This window comes from Siniperca chuatsi, linkage group LG15 (genome assembly GCF_020085105.1).
Source record: "Siniperca chuatsi isolate FFG_IHB_CAS linkage group LG15, ASM2008510v1, whole genome shotgun sequence".
In the NCBI taxonomy this organism is placed as follows: Eukaryota; Metazoa; Chordata; class Actinopteri; order Centrarchiformes; family Sinipercidae; genus Siniperca; species Siniperca chuatsi.
Genome location: NC_058056.1, coordinates 5,303,994 through 5,327,134, shown reverse-complemented (window position 1 = coordinate 5,327,134; position 23,141 = coordinate 5,303,994). Strand labels below are relative to the sequence as shown.

At 38.8% G+C, this 23,141-nt stretch overlaps 1 protein-coding gene across 4 annotated transcripts in view; it reads left to right on the top strand.

Annotated features, from left to right (window-relative positions):
- The first annotated feature begins 1,572 nt into the window (after window positions 1–1,572).
- Window positions 1,573–23,141, top strand: part of gphna (gephyrin a) — a 39,521-nt gene continuing 17,952 nt past the window's right edge. For 2 of the 4 annotated variants that reach the window (XM_044166420.1, XM_044166419.1), the window contains exons 1-12: window positions 1,573–1,730; window positions 6,213–6,291; window positions 6,399–6,456; window positions 7,200–7,292; window positions 7,419–7,513; window positions 7,687–7,753; window positions 10,266–10,559; window positions 12,250–12,351; window positions 15,121–15,258; window positions 17,551–17,593; window positions 17,752–17,889; window positions 18,444–18,536. In XM_044166420.1, coding sequence (XP_044022355.1) covers window positions 1,667–1,730; window positions 6,213–6,291; window positions 6,399–6,456; window positions 7,200–7,292; window positions 7,419–7,513; window positions 7,687–7,753; window positions 10,266–10,559; window positions 12,250–12,351; window positions 15,121–15,258; window positions 17,551–17,593; window positions 17,752–17,889; window positions 18,444–18,536 — 1,264 coding nt within the window. In that variant the 5' untranslated portion in view covers window positions 1,573–1,666. The remainder of the gene's footprint in view (window positions 1,731–6,212; window positions 6,292–6,398; window positions 6,457–7,199; window positions 7,293–7,418; window positions 7,514–7,686; window positions 7,754–10,265; window positions 10,560–12,249; window positions 12,352–15,120; window positions 15,259–17,550; window positions 17,594–17,751; window positions 17,890–18,443; window positions 18,537–23,141) is intronic. The other 2 variants (XM_044166418.1, XM_044166416.1) reach the window with 1 other exon arrangement.

Sequence of the window (23,141 nt, the reverse complement as noted above, 5' to 3'; positions counted from 1 at the left end):
TTTCTCTGAGAGTCTGTCTTGGGGACATTTGCAAGCTGAAAAGTGTTGTGCAATCTGGAGTTCACATAAAGATGAATGAACAGCTCAACTCTTTTTCTGCACATTTAAAATGACTTATATAGCTGAAATGTGGCATAACAATTTAAAGTAGGAGAAACAGAATATAAATTAAATATAGCAAAGACTCATAGTTACAATTAATAATCTCAGTACAAGAATGATTTATTATTTTTATGTTTTAATTATTCTTATTAGTGAATACCAAACCAAAGACATAATAAACACACACCCACAAAATACATACAAAAAAGATTAATTGCAAAAAACTCAGAACAACAAATATGCCAGTATGAATACATTTCATTTGTTTTAGTATTCACTTCCATCTGTTCATTAAGTCTCAAAATCCAAACAAATGTAATAAAACAGTTTAAACTATGAGTTCCCACATATTTTTATTTTTATAATTATCAAACAAGTACCAACCTAATCAATACCAGACACATGTCACATATTAACCTGTTTGTGATTCAGTTAATGTACATTGAACATATCATAAACGTTATCAGTTGTGCTGGAAAAAAAATCTTTGTATATATTTTTGGCATTACAGGTCAAAAGGTGTGTGTTCAACTCAGCATGCTCATTTTACTGTCGGTCATCATGGTCTGTCACACATCCATCACATGGCACATACTGTTCTTCCTCCCAAGGCATGTGACAATACCTTCCCCCAATCGTTTCTCGCCCTGAAGGGGTTTTGAATGAGCAATAGAAGAATAGTTAAACTATTTCTATATTTGGTATTCAGACTAAGGCTTTCAAAATGAAAATAATAAAAGGAGGGGAAGACTGACCATCCAACTAACAGCCAGAACCTCCTGGCACATATTTACATTCCCACCATCATCTTCACTGTGTGTGTTTATGTCAGGGCTGGATTAACTGGCTAGGGGTCCCTGGGCAAAAATGAGCTGTGGCCCCTACTGACCACCCCTTTCTCCCACTGTATTGTGTTTGTATGTAGTATACATACAACAGTTAGTCTGTGACATTATATTAAAGGCAAATTTATTCAAGAAATTTCATAGGTGTAATATAAAGGGAAAAATTAAAGGTATTTAAACTAGATTCAACACATACCTATACAAGACAGGACATATTGGCTAATAACCCAGGAGACACTGGGTCATGTCACCAATGGCTTTCAGGGCCCAGAGGGTCTGGGGCCAGTTGCACCTTTGCCAGGTTGGTAATCCAGTTTTGGAGTGTGAATATGTCAGTGTGGTCTTATTATATCCTCAAAAGTGCCAAATGTCCTCTTAAAGATAACTAGAAAGGAAACTCCTTTTCTACTCATCTACTATAATAGACTAAATCTGGTACAAAATGGAGCACTGACTGATGACTGACCAGACGCTATTTGGCCAGTGTAATATATTTCGTACATAGGTCACCTAATTCTTATTTGGGGCTGTCACAAAGTACCAGTCTACCAGTGTTTGTTTGGTGTGTTTACCCCAAATCTTCACTTATTAGTTGGAGGACATTTATACCAAAGGACACGCGCGCTCACACAGAGATTCGTCCGCCAGAGGTGCAGCAGCCCGCACACCACTACACTGTCTATGTATGTGCCGGCACAGTGCAGACAGAGGTTGTAAACATGGCGGCGGACGGTATGGTGCTCACTAACCACGACCATCAGACCCGAGTGGGTATTCTGACGGGTAAGGAGACTGTTTGGTAAAATGTGATAAAATGCTTCTCAATAATCCAATTCTGTGTCGTTTTGCAGTTGGTTGTCTGTGCACGTTGGTGTCACGATACGAGCTGTCTTCGCTGCCGAGCTAGCTACCGTTAGCTAGTATGCTAAGCTAACCGGTTCCGTTGACTGTCATTGCTCAAACGTTTGCCTTTTGCCAGGTCGGACAGATGTGGAATTAGCTTTGAAACAACGGTATTTGCCATTCTGTATTGAAGTTTGCAACATGTATATTTACATGTGAAGACAGACATATTCAGTGTTGTACTACATACACGACAGTGTAACGAGATCTTTTAATCAGCGTCAAGTGAGACAGTAGGAAAAAGAACGCCCAGCAAAGACTTTCAAAATTAGGGGGCTATAAAGTTACATTGAGGAGCATGTGCTGCAATAAGTTTTGAACTAAAATTGGCGCTTTTATTTTGAAAGCAAAAGCACCATTCTTCCGATCTTGCTGTGCTGTATGTTGCCACCTTCACGCAAGGGAACGTTATATTTTCTAGCTATGTAGCATTACCGAACCTACATCAGCTGCATTATTCATGTCCCTTTGCAGATCCGATATGTTGGCCGCTATGGAGGGTGCTTTTCATTAACATTTCTTTTATGGTTCTTTTGACAGCCTTTTCATTTGGGCTACATTTCTGTGTTTTATTTAACGCAAAAATTTACATTTATTAATAATAAATCGTGCGTTTGGTAGCTATTAAAAGCTAGGTAGAAGGCAAGGCGCAACGCCAAATGGAAATGAATTATGTTGTGCATGTTCTTTAAGCTGCTTCCTTTTAATGATGTCAGCTGATGTTCGCCTCGGAGTCGTGCAGAGGAGGACTAGGACCAGTATACAGTCGTGTGACAGTCACCAGTAGAGCTGCTGCCTCCTTGCCTAGGCAGGGGGGAGACGTCAGAATCATGCTAAGAGGATGAGAGACAGCAGCTGGCTGGGAGGTCTGTCGTGGTTTTGATGAGCTAGCATCTCGGCTAAGAGCAGCTAACTCTCCTGTTCATCCAGCTGACAACCACAACCTCCTGTCACATGTTAACACACGTTCCCCACCCATTCATGTGTTGTGTGTGGGAATGTGTGTTGGCTTGTTTTACACACAAGAGTTAGGTCAAGTTTAGGGTCAAATGTGCCGTTAGAAAATTTGACTTAGGGCATGCTTAAGGTTACATACATGGGGCAAAAGGTGTTGGAAAAATCTAAAATAATATTGACAATTAACACATGTTGGTTCTACTAGCCAAAGTCTCATAGGCTAATCAGCATTAGGGAAACCAAAGATGTGATTTGGCCACCTGTAATATAAAAAAAAACCAGTTGTTTGCCTCCTGTGATTACTGGGTAGAAGGAGATAAAAGCTACACGAGATGTTTCAAATACAGCTGAAATACTTGAAATAATAATAATACATTTTATTTGTGTGCACCTTTCAAGAAACCCAAGGTTGCCTTACAATGCATAAAAAGAACATAAATATATACTTAAAACACAGGCCATTGCTTTACCAAATAGGGCAGTGTCCCAAAGGGGAAACTACTTAAAGGATAAGAAAGCTGGCGATATTCTATATTTTCAGTAATGTCAACAAATTACATTAAAAGACCCAAACCAACAATGACTTGATCCTACTAACAAGTACTGGGTATGTATCAAAATCCTGATATATCTTATTTCTCCAAAGACTATTCAAAACACACAAATAAGCCCTACTGTTGCTGTAAATGCTCACTAGCGCACCAAATGTATATTAATCCACAGCCTAAAATAGTCCCCAACAAATGCACTATTTCCTCCTGCCTGAGTAGCATTTGTGAAAAACCCCAGTGCTGAGCTGTTTAAGGAAATTACTTGTTTTTAAATATTTAAATCTTCAGAAGGGACAAATTAACTTCGGTTAGCTCCAGTTCGTGCCTTTCACGTAGTATGATTACATTTGAGTCACAGCTGAGCATCTGTTTTTCTGAAAAATAAATAGCCATCAATCTTTGAAAAACCTAGAAGTTTGAAAAAATATTTCTTCTGCTGCATTAAAATATTTTTTATCCCGTTTCCCAAGTTGTAACTCTGTTTCCTATCCTTGTAGCCAGAAATTTCATATCTCCTAATTTTGGATTACGCAAGGACATATGTCACGTGTGGCTATCATCTTTGTTTGGTTTAGGAAATGAAACTTGGGTAATGGGGTTGCAAAATATTTTTCATTGTGCAACAGAACGAATATTTTTTTATTCAGATGGTTAGTAGAGGATTCTGGAAATACCTTCAGTATACCTTTTGTTTATTTCTATGATTTCAACATGGATTTGTTGTTCACAATGTAACATTATCAGGGAAAAAATAGGTTACGTCCCCTGGACGTGTCAATAGTGAGTTTACTGCGTCCTTTTGGATTTTAATGCCTCAGAGACGCATGACGCGTATCTAGCAACATCACTGGTATAGATATATTAAAGATATGTTTGTTATTTAGAAACAATGTCTCCATCACATAGTTTGACCTCCAGAGAGCACTGACAAGTTTATTTTTCAACTGTAAAATGTCCCACTCAGTACATAACCCAGTCACAATTCTTTAAAAAACTAATTTAAAGGTCCAGTGTTTAACATTTAGGAGGAGCTTTTGGCAGAAATGGAAAATAATATTTATAAGATTTAAGTATGTTTTCATTAGTGTATAATCACCTGAAAATAAGAATCGTTGTGTTTTCCTTATCTTGGAATCTACATAGGGAGCGGGTTCCCTTCCACGGAGGTCGTCATGTTGCACCGCCATGTTTCTACAGTAGCCCAGAACAGACAAACCAAACACTGGCTCTAGATAGGGCTGTTTGCAGGCCACCGTAGTTTCTCCTACACGCTTGGAAGGGGAGGGTGAGGCGAGTGGTGTTCAAATGGTTGCAAACTGTACCGGAAATTTAGCTTTGTCTTATTTTCCATCCTTGAGAGATTATATATTAGTTGGTGACATTTGTAATCTCAGTTTTTGGAGAGGATTGAGGCAAGCTCGGTTGGCTTCACTCTATCAAAGCAGAGCACTGTGCCAAGTCACACAGTTAGGATCTCACCCTATCTGTTCATTTTACAATAAGCTCATCAAGTTAGTAAAATACAAGAAAGCACCAATTAATAAAGCCAATGTACTTAATGTAATCATATGGGTCTGAATGGGATTTTTTATTTTATTTTTATTTATTTATTTTTTTAATTGCGTCAAACATGACTATAACGGGGTTAAAGTCTGATGATACAAGTCCCAAAGAGCAGGAGAAATTAGAAAAATTGTCAAGGTTTGGTTTAGGTGGATTCCTCTATTCACACTCACTGCCTAATAATCAAATTTACTATATTCTTAATGTGTCATTATGTTTGTGTCAGGCTGGGTTATATTCAATCACTTGTTGCTGCTATTACTCCAGAACAACCATGTTACCTTAATATCCTTTGGAAAGCTTGAGAGTATTTAGAGTTGTTGCTTTGGTACTAAATTATTTGAAACTGAAGTATGTAACTACAAAACAATATAAACATTGGGATCTATAGCCATATATCCAGATGAAATGGCATTTTATCTGCGTAGCCCCCATATCAAATGTATGTAGTAAGACTATTCTATAAAACTATAGAGATTGGTGAATATCTCTATTTTACAGTGCCTGTGGTTTCACCTGGAAATGGAGGAAAATGTTGCTCTTGAGAACACACTCACTTTCACCTAAATACCAAAGTTGATAGCCTGGATGATCTCTAAATATTTGTGCCCTTGAAATCAGTGTACTAAGCTTTCAAAATAAGCTTGTTTTTCATGTGTGTCACGAGGACTGTAATGACAGGCATCAAAATGTCTGCAATTTCTTCAAAAGTCTTTGAAATGTAATCAAGTGTAAAATCTTAAACTTAAACTAATTGTAGTACTTATGTGTTAAAATTTAAGTTTAAGACTTCTTGGGTTTTCTGGTGAGAAGTTAGCTCAGGCACTTAGACTTATATTCAGCAAAATGTAGACTATTCAGTTCAATTCAGTTTTATTTATATAGCGCTAATTCATAACAGAAGTTATCTCATTGCACTTTTCCTATAGAGCAGGTCTAGACTGTACTCTTTATAATATTATTTACAGAGACCCAACAAATCCCACCATGAGCAAGCATTTGGCGACAGTGGCAAGGAAAAACTTCCTTTAAGAGGGCAGAAACCTTGGACAGAACCAGACTCAATGGTGGGCGGCCATCCGCTGCTGCCGTGTTAGGTTTTAGCCAATAACTGTAGTAGCAGTTGTCGAGCAGGAGACTAGCTTTCAAAATTTCATTATAATATTGATTTTAATTAACAGCCAGTGTATCAATTATCAGTTTTATTGTAAATATGTAATCAGTTTAGCTGCATCATATTCATCCTGTCAGAGGTGTTCTGTTCTGTAATTAGAACTTCTCTCTTCTTCAGTCAGTGACAGCTGTTTCAGGAACTTAGCTGAGGACAGGAGTGGAGTCAACCTGAAGGACCTGGTCCATGATCCCTCACTGTGAGTCCACACACAGTCTATGGACTGCACACACACACTGATGTATACAGTACACACATGCATGTACACTGACATTACACTTACTTTGTCTTTGTCATCTCCTGCAGGCTAGGAGGAGTCATAGCAGCCTACAAGATTGTTCCAGATGAGATTGATGAAATCAAGGTACGTGTATTTGCTTTGAGTTCACTATCATAGAAAAGGTTTCAGTCGTAGTCATCTGGACACTGTTTTCAGAATCAGTCTTCAGAATCTGTTTTCAGTCTTGATTCTGAAAACCGTGTACAGATGACTACGACTGAAACCTTTTCTATGATAGAACACTCCTGGACGAATGAGGGACTACACGGTCTTATTTTGAGTTCACTAGCAATCACACCACTCACAGTCTATGAGACACGTAACAGTGTGCTGTGAAAACAGTCTTGGTATTACAGACTTTCTCACTGGCACTCAAAAATGTCTTAATCTGTCATAGAAGAAGACACACTTGATAACTGCGATACAAGCTCTGGTGCCACAACACTGAGTGGAAACAGTAGTAAATTCCTCCTTACATATCTCCTGAATCTTTGCTTGTCTGGCTCACAAATCTTATTAGCAGTTGGCAGAGACCATGCAACAGTCATCCAACAATTGTCACTTTTCTAGCCACTGAATGAGTGAGAATATGATCCTGTGTTGATGTGGGGAAAGTCTCTTGAGCAGCACCTTAGAGCTGGTACGGATTGTCTTGCTCAAGGCCACAAAGCAGGGCATGTTTGTCACCACTGGGATTTGAACCCATGTGTTTCTTTTAAGAAAATTGTCTTTATCCATTGCAGCTGCCTGTTGGGCCCATGGTATTCCAGGTAAAGAGGGTGCATGGTGTAGTTGTTAATTTTGTGTATATGTTTACATGTGTACAGGAAACTCTTTTGGAGTGGTGTGATGAACTAGAGCTGAATCTCATTCTCACTACTGGAGGAACTGGCTTTGCGCCACGAGATGTTACACCTGAGGTACAAACACACAGAGCCACTGACTGCAAAAGTTAAATTAAAGAGAATAATAAATGTCTGAACGTTTACTGAAAAAAATGCTTTGAAAATATCATAACTAACTGAGTCCTGGTCTTTGTGTTGTAGGCCACCAGAGAGGTGATAGAGCGAGAGGCTCCGGGTATGGCCCTGGCCATGCTGATGGGGTCACTCAACGTTACACCTTTAGGCATGCTGTCCAGGTGAAGGCTTGATATTTTCACTACTCTGTTCACTGTCAGTCAGTTAAACATGCTGTCTACACCAGGAGGTGCAGTAATAATCTGCTAATCTGTTTTATTCTAACCAGATTAGTGTGTGTTGTATCCTCTTTTGCTCTAATCTGCTTTCTACTGCATTTCTACTGTGTCTCCAGGCCAGTGTGTGGTATTCGTGGTAAAACTCTGATCATCAACCTGCCAGGGAGCAAGAAGGGCTCTCAGGTAGGATTCTTTGACTTAATTCAACTGTGCTTACGCTGTACATTATTATTATTATTAGAAAAAAATTGGATTTTATGTAATTTAACTACAGTGATTTGGTGTTTCATTATAGCTATACAGTGCTGCTAGAAAGTTTGCGAACCCTTTAGAATTATCTGTATTTCTGCATAAATGTGATCTCAAATGTGATCAGATTTTCGTCCAAGTCCGAAAAATACACTAAGAGGACCCAGTTAAACAAATACCACAAAACATTATACTTAAAAAAAAAAAAAAAAAAATTGAGCAAATTTATCCAACATTAATTATCTTTGTTGGAAAAAGTATGCAAACCTTTGCTTTGAGTTCCTTATGTGACCTCCCTTGAGCAGCAATAACTTCAGCTAAATGTTTTCTGTAACTGATCAGTCCCTCAGGGTCATTGTCTTGCTGCATGCAAGTTTCAGTTTTCAAATGGATACCCTGACATTGTCCTGTAGAATTTGCTGGTACAATCCAGAATTCATAGTCCTGTCAATGATTGCAAGCTGCCCTGGTCCCGAGGCAGCAAAGCAGCCCCAATTCATGATACTGGCACCACCATGCTTCATAGTTGGGATGAGGTTCTGCTGGAATGCAGTGTTTGGTTTTCGTCAAACACAACGCTTTCATTTAAAACAAAAGGTTCTATTTTGGACTTATCCGTCTACTTCTGGTTCATCTATGTGGCCTTTAGCAAACAACGTTTGTGTGATGGTTGACTCATGAACACTGACATTAGCCAATGCAAGAGAGGCTTGTAGATTCTTAGATGTTACCCTGGGGTTCTTTGTGACCTCCTGGTGTATTACACGCCTTGCTCTTGGCGTGAATTTTGTTTGACGACCACTCAAGTAACAACTGTGTTGAGCTCCATGGAAATTTCCTTTGATCGAGGCATGGCACACTTCCACAAACCTGTGCCTGGATAAGACCCAAGTTTATATTCTTTCAATAGGGCTGGGACCGCTAAACTCACAACTGATTGTCATCCCATTGATTGAAACACCTGACTCCACTTATCCCTTTAAATGAACTGATAATCCTAGAGGTTCACATACTTTTTCCAACAAAGACATTTAATGTTGGATAATTTTGATGAATGAAAAAGAATATTATTTTGTTTTATTTGTTTAACTGGGTCCTCTAGTCATCTAGTTTTAGGACTTGATTGAAGATCTGATCACATTTTAGGTCACATCTATGCAGAAATACTGTAAAGGGTTCACATACTTTCTAGCGGCAACATGTTGCAACATTTACTGTTTAAAAAAGTTTTTTTTAAATCTATTAAAGCTGTATTATTTATGTATGTATTCATTTTTGCCACTTAGGGGCAGTGGAACAAGCTGACAACACAACATTGACATATTATCACCTTTTTATAAAGTTGTAAACCTTATAAGGTGATGTATTAGAAAACCGTTGCTCATTTACACAACCAGCAGTCATGGTGCAACCATTCATTTCCAGTTGTGTTCCAAGTCACTTGATGAATGTGACGAAGTCTGATATTCACTGTCCTTTTAGCTCTGGTTGTTTGTTTAGTGCTGAGCAGGTAGCGTACAGTGGGTTTATCAGAGCTTTTTTGGTGAGAACAGTTGACTGCCACTGCTGGAAACGAGGTGTATTTGAACAAGCTTGCGGGCCAGAAAACCAAAATAATGAGCTCCATAGAATTGAGGCCAACACCTTTTACATCACACATAGTCATTTGATCCATTGTCATTATAAAAATATTGATTAGTACAACTTTACTACTGCACTACTAGACTTACATTAGCACAAAGATTATCACCCATATCTGCAGGTCATCTTTTTGCTCATTGTCTTGGTTTTACTGCCTGAAGTTTAATTGTTTTGGGTTAACTAACTACTCTCGTTGACCTTGTTTTCAGCAGCAGCAGGCAACTGTTTTCAGTGAAAAAGCTCCAAAAGCTGACTGTGCTCTACCTTCCTTGCATCAAATGACAGACTAGCTGGTGAACATAGTGGAGCATTTACCAGCTTAAGAACCAAATATTTTTCTCAGGAGTTGGTGGAGACCACCCAACCAAATAATGCACCCCTCTCACAGTTGTCATGAAGGGGAAAATTAGCTATAGAGAACAAAACTGTTTTTTGTATCAGGCTGTAAACATGTTTATTTCTGCTGTAAAATTGGGGATTTTAACATGGGGCTCTATGGGGATTGACTTGCTTTTGGAGCCAGCCTCAAGTGGTCATTCGAGGAACTGCAGTTTTTGGCACTTGCGCGTTGGCTTCATTTTTCAGCCCTGCAGGTTGCCACTTGATCTCACCACAGTGTTTCAGAACTTTCAGGGGTGCTTCAAATACAGGGTAAAAGAAGGTGACACATTTGTTCCTGACTAGTGGGACAGCAGCATTTATAACTAAATACTTCAAAGCTTACTGTTACTGTTGATTTAATGTCTTTGGTTGCTGTTTGAAAGTGCTCTAAAGTCTAAATTGTGCATTGTGTTGTTTTCGCCAGGAGTGTTTTCAATTCATCCTGCCCGCTCTGCCCCACGCCATCGACCTGCTGCGTGAAGCCACAGTCAGGGTTAAATCCACGCACGCCGCCCTAGAGCAGCTGCCCTCCCCCTCACCTCTGCTGGCCAACACGCACTCCAACACACACACCAACACGCACACAATGGAGCGTGGAACCCAGTGTGAGGAAGAGGAGGACGAGGAGGAGGACCGGAGGAGAGTTCAACATGTGCACAACCACCACCATCACCAGCATGGCTCCTCCCACATCACCGCAGCCGCTATCGCTGCCAAGGTAACCAGTCGACGGGACACACCACGACCAGTGCTGCTGCTGCTCAAATGCTGTTGGCTGCTTCAGGACTCCAAACAAAAACCACATTTTAGTTGTAAAAAAAATAGATAGACAGCAGGGCATTTCAGAAACCTTTCTGAAACATTGCTGTCTTTTTTTCACTTTCCAAATCAAAATATTTCTAGTCTGGGTCAAGTTGATGAAATAGTGCTATTTGATGAAATAGTGCTTGAGTAATTTCTTGGGAAATTGGGTGAGAAAGTGACCCCATTTGGCCTTCATGGCATGTTACTTTTAAGCCTAAACATGAGACATTAAGACCACTGGTATTAACATCTGTATCTGGATATCTTATCTGAATAAGGAAAAACACATCAGGTATGAATCCACGCATAATGCATTGTGATACGATCAGATTGTATTGTGATCACATCTTAGCCAGGGGAAGTGCAATCCTTAAAGGGTGACCATATTCTTAAGAACAAGTTGACAGGTCACCTAACTCGGCCTCTTCTTGCTATCTCATGTTGCATGTCAAAAGGCTACAGATGACCCCTTCCTTGGCAAAGGAAAATTAAGTAAAGCTCATACTGCAGCATCACTTCGGGAGAGTCTCTCAGGGGGTGCTATGATGTGCAAGACAAGGGTGATGTGACCTACGCGGGAAGCCAAACTAGCACTAGTTCTAGCACGCTTCTCCACTTGCTCTGATTTCTTTCTCACAGTGTAACTTAGCCTAGTTAGCAAGGCTACCATAGGCTGCTGCTTACTCTTGAATGCCTTAGAGTATCCCACATCGCTTCCTTTGATGTGAGACGCACCATGATGCTGACAAGTATGCCAGCTCCACTATTTGTAAGTTCACACGTTACTTAGTTTGAACGTAGTGTAGGAGGTTACGCTATAACTTTGTAAAAACAGGTTGCACCATACAAGTCAGAAAGGTAAAGGTTCCATGTGGTGTACAGCCTTCTTAACCTTAGTAAAAAACAGTGCAACAAAAATGATTGATAAATGAATTTAATTTAATTATTATTCAGGTAATGGACAGACACGCATGTTAGCTCGTTCACACATGATGGTATATATTACATTGTCGTTTTAAGTCTTACTCTTTCACAATTTGTATGTTTCCTTTTCTCCAGTATTTCCCAAAAGTTGTACTAGATGAAACTATACTCTCTGCAACAATGTTTTTATTATGGCCAACTTTGTACTAACTACTTACAACGTAGCAGTGAATGTTGACACTCAAACGTGTGATCAAACCTACTTTCAGCTGGTGCAATAGGCAGTAGGTGTAAATGCAAAGGCCCTTGTTCAGATGTCATTATCCAGATAACGTATCACCATACAGATGGCATGTCAATACAGGTGTGAATGTGGTCCTACTCTCACAAGCAAATTTCACATACTTGATTGAATTTTAAAGACATGTACAACACAGCTTGTACGAATTTTTAGGATCCAAATTTTGGTTAGTATTTAGAAGTGGTCCATGGAGCTGTTGTTACATTAAAATGTCAACTTTTTGTGACTTCATTCATTAACCAGATTGAAGCACTCCATTTCATCTAATTCACGTGTCTGTCTATGGGGACATGTGTCTGCCTTTCTGTGTGTTTGTGTGTGCTTGCATGTGTGTGTGTGTGTGTGTGTGTGTGTGTGTGTGTGTGTGTGTGTCCATCAGACGAGCCATGCTGTGGTCATGGCTAAGGGGGCTCCCTACCTGCCCGGCAACACACCCGCCCCTCCCACTCATTTAACTTGCTCCTGTACCCATGACCAGCAGGTGAGACACTCACATACACCCCTCCTCTCCTGTCATTGGTCAGTTCATCATGTCTGTCAATCACACACAGTTGGGCCCTGTTTATCATACATGGATCGCAGTTCTCAGAAACTGCTTTGCTCTGAATTTCCTAAAATTTATCTGGAGCTTTTATTAAGCCCACACCTTCAAAAGTGCAAGCTTTTCAGTTAGCTGGAAGAATTATTTTTAAGGTTAACCACATACTGTAACATACCAATTTTTCAGATATGAGGGATCTCTCCTTTACTTACGAGTCACCTATAAACAAATGTTGATATAATCAGGTGTTTTGATGAATTATTTGATGAAAATTAAGATCACTTGAAGTGTTATTATAACGATTACAAGCTAATTTTACTATACAATAAAATTTGTACACCTGAAGCTGTACTAATCAATATTTTTATACTACAATGGATCAAATGACTACATGTAATGTGAGGGGGGGTCGCATGTAGTAACGAAGCCACAGAGAATTGTCATCCAGCTCTGCCGTCCCCCTCACCTCTGCAGCACGTCTTAGTGTCTTTCAGCTCATTGTTTTAGTTTTACAACCCGCAACTTTACTGCTCTCATATTGCTCTCATCTGCACCTTGTTTCCAGCAACAGCAGGCAGCTGTTTTCAGTGAAAAAGCTCTATGACTCCAAATAGATGCTAATGTTTCACCATGTCTGCTGGAGCAACTGTTTGCTTACATGTTTGTCATAACATTTTAAGGTGATAATATGTCAATGTTATGTTTGTGGCCAAAAAATTTATTAATGCAGCTTTAAAAAAGAACCAATCCAGATTTGGTTTGGGAGACTATGAGCAAAAGAGAACTCTTTTTTTTTTTTAAACTAAACTTTAACTAAAACTTGACTGTTATCAAACTGATCAAGCCAGTAAACATACAATTAAATCGTGTTGATTTGAGTAAGATTTGTCATTATACACTAAAATGTACAAAACTTACTATACTTGCATCATAAGTATAAAATCCATACACTTGCTTAGGGAAAGATACAGAAGGTTCCAAAGTTTTGAATTTACTACTGGGCAGCTGCAGTAAAGCAGCTAGCCATAGTGCCATGCCAGCCAGTCACGAGCGCAGCCAGTCATGTGCTGATCATGCTTTCAACTGATCATGGTTTCGACTCTCTGCTCATGTTGCCTTTATGTCAAAGACTGCACACAGCTGCTGTTGAAGAACCCAGTTAGCTAGATAAGAATTCATATGATCATTTTAGCTTGCAGTTAAACCATGTGTAAAGAAGGCGGCCCTTAACTGTAGTACATCTCGGGTAATGTTGGTGGTTGAAAGCAGCAGTTTGTAGGTGTGATGGCTATTTACTTTACAGCAAAACAACCTAGGAAAAAGCTTTTATGTATCTTTTAGAATAATTAAATAAATATTGTGTACATTTTTTGTGGTCAACTTGGCAATTCAGTGATGAGAACATAGACACTAAAACCTCTCTGGTACATCTGGGACTTAAATATGCTATACACTTGAGCATACATGATCAGACTGATTTCCAATTTGTCCCTATTGACCAATGGCTGACCCTGAAGTAGTTCTTCTACAAATAAACCTATGTAAATCAGTCAATCAGTTTGTTAATATTTCCTTCATGAAGGTGGCTTTGCAGTTGACTACAACTCAGGTCAACATTATATTAGTGTTGACAATTTGTCAAACCATACCATACATTTTTTGAATGATTTTCTACCTTCCAGGCAGCCATTGGTTTCAATTCATTCCAGTGTGATATGAAAAATCAATATGCAGAGACTTGAAACTTGCTGCGGATAGGTAATCCATCACAGTGAACATTTAAGCCCCGTTCACTAAGGACTTTCTATTACCTTGAGTCCTCATGTGATTTTAATAACTGCAGAGGTTCTGTTTGTCCTTAATCCCACACAAATTTTCCAGTGTATGTATGCAATGTATCTGTAATTCCAGTTAAAATTACCTATGATTTTTTTCCAGACACAGAGGTTTAAATCTCTTCTGAATAATGGAGGCTAAGTGAAAACAGCTTTGATCATATTTTGGTTATCATTGAAAGACCCATTGAAAGAAAGAGTAAGATCAAATCGAATCTAGAGATAATCCTTTGGTCAGGAATTTGGTCAGTAAATTTGAGTGAAAAGACTTTGTTTACCCCATGTGGATGTGCCACATATTGATGTCGGCGTGAATTCCTGAATCGCATGAAGTCCCCAGTCTGTAGTTGCTGATCTTATGTTAAGGAATAGTGGAAAGACATTATGCACATCACTATCCCACCACAACTACTGTAATATATTTTAATAGTTAATTTATAATAACTTGATCCTAAATAGTTACTTGTACTGCAGTTAAAATCACTTAGTCACTAGGTCACTTATCAATTAGTCATTCATTTGAATAGTATTTTTAGAGTCTGTTAAAGGCATGCTTAAGTGTTTGATGAAGTATCGGGCCAGTGATCTTTCAAGGAAACACGATTTAAACATGAGTTTTGTGTGTATGTTCTCGTAACTTGTGGAGAAGGTTTGCCACAAAAGGAACAAATATAGCACTCCCCTATTTGTTTATGTTATATGTTGAAGTAATAAGAGTTTGTTGCTTCACCAGATCAAAGGTGGAACTTTAGTAGTTTGCATTACATAAATTCAAGTGTCATTTAGACACAGCTTTAGTTGACAGTTAAATGACTAGCATTAAGGTGTGTGTGTGTGTGTGTGTGTGTGTGTGTGTGTGTGTGTGTGTGTGTAGATCCCGGACTCTATCATTTCTCGAGGCGTTCAGGTGCTTCCTCGAGATTCAGCCTCTTTAAGCTCCACCCCTTCCGAGTCACCACGGGCAACACAGGCGACCTCCCGCCTTTCCACCGCCTCATGCCCGACACCCAAGGTACACACAAACTTTCATACATACGCACGCACACAGAAATGAGCACTAAGAAATAAGAATCACTGAAAATTAAAATTACTTTCAACCATAAAAATGGATATAAAACATGACACTTTGCTTGAAATTTGAATGAATGAAGTTTCTTATGTGTTTTTCAAGATTAATAGAGCATGCCAAGAACATATGTAACATTACTGCTGATAGTAGTGGAAAGTTGTCCCAGCAGTTCCAAATTAAAAACAATCAATAAAGCACAGTTCCTGCACAAATGGAGTTTTTGCTTATTTCCTGGATTCCCCAACCTTTTTTGTTGCTGTAGGTTATTTTCTAAAGTTTTTTTTAATCACTTATCGCTTATTATAACAAACTCCCAGTAAAGAAGTGGTTGCCAATTTAAATTCCTAACTTAAAAAACAAGCTTTCATTTGGATTATTTTCTGATTTAGTTTGGTCCCAATGTAACCACTGAGATCACTTAACTAAAAGGTAAAAGTGGGTATATTAATATGAGACCAAATCTAAAAGTTACTAGTCTAATGTTGGCATCCTGATCCAACCTCGCAAAACATGACTGTCGGTCTCTCGCTCACAGTGATGGCATACCCTTAAATTAAAAGTCTCGGGACTTGTGTGCTGTTTGGAATTGAATGGGAGTGAATGAGACTGTGAGAAATATCTTCAGTTGTGGTATATTCACGTAAACATTGGCCCAATTAATGTCGGGGGGGGGGGGCAAAAACTCAAATTATGCTGGAATTGTTTTAAAGTTCATGTTTAAATGACTATAAATTCTCAAATAGTGGCCTTTACTTACCTCAGCTGCAAAGAGAACCAGACCTTTATTTCCATAACCAACCTTTCAGGCCTTTATTCTTATTTTTTCCTGTTGTGTAAGTACTGTATATTTTATATTTTAGTACATGTACATTTCGACAGCACTAATATCACCAATGCGACAACAGAGTCATGTCTCACTCACCACTCTGCTGCTCTGAATTATCTTCTGTAATAGACATAACATTATTATTCACAATTTCACTTCCATTTTGCACTTTTTGGATTGTTAAGATAGCATCAACCCTTCCTGCACAATGTTCCACATTAAAAGCTTTCCAGCGGCTCAAAGGGCTTAATCCCTCCCATTCCTGATCGTCTAATAATTTGAAGCAAGAAATGTGGATATTGTGCACACCTAACCCAAATTGTGTACAAGTGCACAACAAAAGCAGCATACAAAGGGAAAGGAAAAGTAATTCCCATACTGAATTTTACTCCCAAAAATTTAATGATGCAACATTTTGACCAACAAGGTCTTCTTCAGGCAAACATTTGACGCAGACCTTGTTGGTCGAAGCGTTGCATCATTAAAGTTTTGGGGGCTAGAAAATTCAGTGTGTTCGCTACCGCTCCTTTTCCTTTGTAGGCTTTTAATTTGAAACATGTGCAGGAAGTGTTGGGTTTCATTGATGATAACATAGCAGCTATCAAAAAAGTAGAGGCAATTAGAATTAATTGGTGAATGAAAACAGTATTTCTAAAAAGAGAAACTCAGCAGCAGAGTGGTGAGTATGACATGACTCTGATGTTGTACTGATGGCGTTAGTGCTGTGGGAATGTACTTAATGCTGAATTTACCATATTAGTCATAACAGTACAGGAATGTTTTTTTAATTGGCCTTTATGTCGACCGACCTTTGTACCAGTCATGGATATTATTTGAATATTGGCTTTATTTAAGAATTCATTCTTTGAATATTTTTTTATTCAAAGAATGAATGGCAAGCCCAGTTTTTTTACATTCAAATCGAGACAAAGAGGCAGCTTTAGAAAAATATGCTACATCTGGCAGAGCAGAGTGGTAAAAAAATGGTGAAGAGAAAGCATTGATACGAACAAGTATGATATATGGAGAAAGTAAAATGTCATCACAGGTTTTACAAACTGTTTTGATAAAGCTGTGTTATGACAGGGGAACTTCCATAGCAGAGATAGACAACTGATACTGACTGATTAAAAAACGGAATTGAACTGATACATTAGTCGAACCCCATACTGATTCCTGTTTTAATTTCTAATAATCCTGTGTTGTTCTGTGCAATCAGGGAATTAGCCACAGAGCAGCTGGTGTGCTGGTTTACAACGTAACAGCTACAATTCATGCTATTTATGTTTCCATGTCCTGTATATTAGACATTATGAATAGATATTGAAGGAGAGGTATTCAAATCATTCCTTCCATACATTTACATCAAACAATGACCAAATGTAGAATTTCTGTCTGTTTCTCTGCAGGTTCAGTCACGATGTGGCAGTAATGAGAACATTCTGAGAGCCAGTAAGTTCAGAGTGTGTGTGTGTGTGTCTCATTAACATGACAGCCTTGTAACAGTGACTTGCATCACTGTGGAAAATGTAGAAACTTTATGGTGTTGTTTATAGTAGCATATTTACCATTTACTCACACCCATTTTCTTTAATTACCTGCGTGTGTAGGCCACAGTGCGGTGGACATCAGTAAAGTGGCACGTCGTCATCGCATGTCTCCGTTCCCATTGACATCAATGGATAAAGCCTTCATCACTGTTCTAGAGATGACACCTATTCTGGGAATCGAAGTCATCAACTATAGAGGTGAGTCTTCAGAAATGTGTGTGTGTATGTGTGTGTCATGTTCTCATATCTCGATGGGGACTTTAACCTGAATGCACACTAACGAATGGGGACTTGTGTCACCGTGGGGACACAAATTGAGGTCCCCATGGGTAGAGACTGCTTTTTGAGGGTTAAGACTTGGTTTTAGGGTACAGGTTACAATTAGGTTAGGGTAAGGGTTAAGGTTAGGCATTTAGTTGTGATAGTTAAGGTGAGGGTAAGGGGCTAGGGAAAGCATTGTGTCAATGACTGTCCCCCACGGGGATAGTTAAACAAGCGCGTGTGTGTGTGTGTGTGTGTGTACCATATGTATGTGCATCTATCTTCTGTTTGACTGGTCTAGTGCAATTTTAGGGACACAGAGAATAACATAAACATCAGACACATTAGTGGTTTAAGGCAGTTGGCACTCAAGTGATCAACTATACACAAGCATATTGTAATTACCATTGTGTGTTATTGGTATCTTTGCAGTGTTTGTTGTTAAAATGTGGTTTGCACTATATTGACCTGGCTTGAGCTAATTTCTTTAGATGGTTTGGGTCGAGTGCTCGCTCAGGACATCTACGCCAAAGACAACCTTCCTCCGTTCCCTGCCTCTGTTAAAGATGGCTACGCTGTACGAGGTGAGACTACTAATACTATGTATTACTGTACTACATCAGGTAAACAGATCCTTGAAAATGCCATTAAATTTTACCTGAAGTCATTCATCTATACATTTATGTTATGGGATGGGGGTGGAAAAAGCTTAGAAAAGTTGAAACTTGTTGTTTGAAAGCTTGAAATCTAATAAAAACGGTTTTGCAAGATTGAAACTTGCTATTGTTTTGATAGGCTGGAAAATAGCGATATGGTGCACTGAATTTGATGAATTTACTGTTTATCAGACCACAAATGAGACAAGAATTTGGTTGGAAAAAAATGATAGACACCGCCAGAGCGGAGAATTTCTGGGGGCAGGGTCTCACTGATTACTGTACAAAAACACAACTTTATAACTTTATTCACTGATTTTGGTGAAACTGGATCGTATTTTATGGAGAAAATATTTTCTGGTTTGCCCTCTGATGTCCTCCGGCTGCTCTGCCTCAACTCTAGGTGATTTTACGGAGTTTCCTGATGGACAGATAGCTTTACTTGTTGCTAAAGTAACTACTAACTGATGCTAACTGTAGCTGTTGTTAGCTAGTTAGCGCAGTTAGCTGTGCAGCTAGCGGCCCTATTAGCTGACTCTGCCTGGACTGGGAGCTTGGAGCACCGGGGGAGTGTTACTGTTTACACCTCTGGCATAGGAGCTTTGGACCGCTGGGAGGAGGAGTTTTCAGCATTCCCTGCTGGGTTCTCCCTGCTCCGGGCCTGTAAACCTAATGCGCGTTAGTCATTGGCGGAGCAGTCTGTCAATCCCACCTAACCCAGTAAATATGACATGTGACTGGACTGTACTTCAGCAGAGAGGAAACAAGGTTAAGAGCAAATGCCCCTGCCTTCAGGATCCCTTTTTTTTTTTTTTTTTTTTTTTCAGACCATCTGTTTTGGAGTTTCAGAGTTTCAGACCAGAAGCTGCAAGACAACACTGCCAGAAATCACATGACTAACAAGCTTGCAACTGTGTGGCCAGTTGTCTGAAAAGTGGGTGTTGAAAACTAATCTCTGAAAGAACAGTCTGCAATACGAATGTGAATGTACATCTGCAAAAGTTTCCATGTTTAAAAACCTTTTTCCCAATATATGTGCACAATTTTTCAATTCAATTTTATTTATATAGCGCCAATTCATAACAGAAGTTATCTCATTGCACTTTTCCTATAGAGCAGGTCTAGACCGTACTCTTTATAATATTAATTACAGAGACCCAACAAATTGCAAGCATTTGGCGACAGTGGCAAGGAAAAACTTCATTTAAGAGGGCTATAACCTTGGACAGAACCAGACTCTGTGGGGGGGGAGAGATTTTAACAATACTTCTACAAAGTACATTTATATAAAAAAAAATGCGGAAAAAATCAATTCACCCTCAAAAACACCAAATACATTCAAATGTAACAAAATCATCAATAGACTTATAATACAGAAAATCAACCATAACTGTTGATTTCACCAAGTTAGAAAACAATGCTACTAAGTTCTGATTTATATTTTGATCTATTACCTTTTTCCTACTTGTATAAATGGCCAGTTTTGCTTGGCCTAGAACAAAATTCAGAAGTTGACAAACAAATCTTTTTTTCCTCACTTGATTGTACCTCAAAATAAACATCTCCAGAGAAAAGGTCTCATTACAACCCCTAAAAACATTGCTTACAACTAGAAATAATCTGCAATCTACTACAATTCATAAAAGCATGAAATACAGTTTCTCTATTAGAGCACAAAGGGCTATTCTTATTTGTTGTAATAAAGGCTCTATGGCCAAAGAATACAGCATACCTGAAAACGAACAGCCCTGTCTAATACCTCTACAAGCTCCAAAAGGAGCATATAACCCACCGTTGACCTTGAGAATACTCTGTCACTATAGAGAACTTTCCCCTGATCACCTGTTTTTTGACAAAAACCAAAGGCCCCCAAAACTCTCCATAAATAACCATGTTCAAAACGGTCAAAAGCTTTCTCCTGATCCAACGATATTAAACCACAATCTAAATTTAACATCTTAGAGACATCAAGAAGATCTCAAATCAAGGAAACATTATCAAAGATTGACCTACCGGGGACACAGTATGTTTGGTCAGGATGTATGACCTGGTCCATAACCTCTGCTAATCGATTAGCTAAAACTTTAGAGAGCAGTTTGTAGTCACTGCACAGCAAGGAGACTGGCCGCCAGCACTTGATGTCTGTCACTTCCCCCTTTTTGGGTAGGAGAGTCAAGACTGCTCTGCGGCACAAATGCTGCTCTACTCAACGGCAGTAGCCCTCCAGCTAAACTGTCATTCAGTACCTCCAGCAAACTCTCCAAACTCTGACCAAAATGACTTATAAAAGTTGGCTGGCAAACCGTCAATCCTTGGTGCTTTTCCCAGCTTCATACCTTGGAGGGCTTTATATAGCTCCCCCATGGTCAAGGCACCTGAAATCTTTGCGTTGACTTCCTCTGCCACTTGAGGAAGATTATCAAAAAAATCAATGTCATTCCTATAATCTGGACACAGTTCATTTTTATATAAAGACTCATAAAAAGTGACTGCTCTCCTACGAATGACTTTGGGATCAGTTCAATAATGCTCCAGATTCAGAACGTAGAGCCTGAATGACCCTGTTCTGTCCACTTTTCTTCTCCAAACCAAAAAAAACCTTGACGGTACGTCCATCTCATTTACACTTAGAAAACGTGACCTGACCAAAGCACCCTGTGCTTTAACCCCTAACAGATCAGATAACTGAGTCTTCTTATTTTTTTATGAGAGACTCCACATCACTTTGATTTCCATGCAAGTGAGCCAATTCTTGCAGTTTTCAAATATCAGTATCAATATCTGTTTTATCTGGACTTGGTGGGATCCAAAATCCCACCATTGCTGCTACGTTCTAAAGGAATTCTTTGTAGTTTTAAAAACATCCCCAAATGTTTTCAAAGTTTCTTTAAAGCACAAATCACTGAATAAAGTGGTATTAAAATGCCAATACGCACTCTTGGGCTTTACATAGTTTAAAATAGTGCAATGAACCATGCTGTGATCTGAGAGACATGATGGAGTAATAAAACAACTTTCAACAATACTACCATGATGTTTAAAAACATAAAACCTATCCAATCTTGCTGAAGAAATCATGCTATCACGAACATGAGTCCAAGTGTATTATCTTTGTTCTCCACCAAGCTGTCTCCAAACATCAATTAAATCATGCGTTTTTAATATCTGAACAAGACGTTGTTGTGAAGGTAAATGAGGTTCAACGTGATTTCTATCCAAGTTGGACTCTGTGCAATTAAAATCACGACCCAAAACTAAGTACTCATCAACAGCAACGCTTTGTAACACAGAACACAAAGTATTTAAAAATAAAATTCTTTCAACAGCTGAAGTTGGTATATACACACAAATGAAAACAAATACAACATTTTCAAAAGACGCTCTTACTTTCAAAAGTATACCTTTTGATAACCTCTTCAACATGATAAGAGTGTGGGCTAAAACTAGAAACTAAAAAAAAAAAAAATAGCAACTCCAGCACTAATTGAAGTTTTATGACTTAAAACAGCAATCCCATTCCATTCTACTGCCCAATCCGCAGCATTATTCAAATCAGTATGTGTCTCTTGTAACAGAGTGACATAAATTTTTTTCTGATGAATCACTTCAAATAATTCAGCTCTTTTGTGGAAATCTCTAGCACCATTCAGATTTAGAGTAGCAACATTAACATGGCACATACATAAGGAAAATAAATATAAAAATAAACAAAGAAAAAACCCTGCCCACATGAACATTCTGCTACAATAGATGGAATTAGGTTTTCTCACTGTCTTCATTACTTAAGCTCAGAGTTGAGTTTCTTCACTATTTTTTTCAGCCGATAGACCTCTTTATTTGTGAAGGAGCCCTCCATCATGAAGCACTTAGTTTTCTCAACAAACTGCTTTACGTCAGGAAAGTATTCATTGCATTCAGTATTGACGCACACTCCTCTCTAATTTTTTGTAGCTCTCAGGAACAGTTTAATGTCATCAACCTCATAATGACGTCCAGAAAACTCACTCTGAGAAAGACAAATGCTTGAATCGGATGATTCACTATCACTTTCCATTTCATCCTTATCACTTAACTTAGTTTTATCTACTTTCTTTGCATGTCTAATAATCAGATCTTTACCAGACGTCTTCCTCTTTAACGGGACTTTAAAATCTGTTTGCCCTGTTTCCAGTCGAGTGTCATCACATATGTTTCTCACAGTAGATTGCAGGTCACTATTGAAATCATTGTTTAGATGCCTATCTGTCTCAATAACGGCTGCCCCCGCCTGAACATTAGACATCTCTACATCAGAAACTGTACTTTCACACTCTAATTCTTTAGCATCAGTCACCGTGATCACAGGTAAAACATCATCATTTTTGTTTTTCACTGCTCATAACCCTGAAACACCCGAAGCTTCGTCTGACGGCCCTGCTCCATCAACTTCAGCGTTAACTACCACATCACTTCTGACAGCGATGCCAGCATCAGCCGACGAGTTGTTTGAGTTGTTGAGTTTTTTGCACGCACGGATTAATCGTACTCATCAGC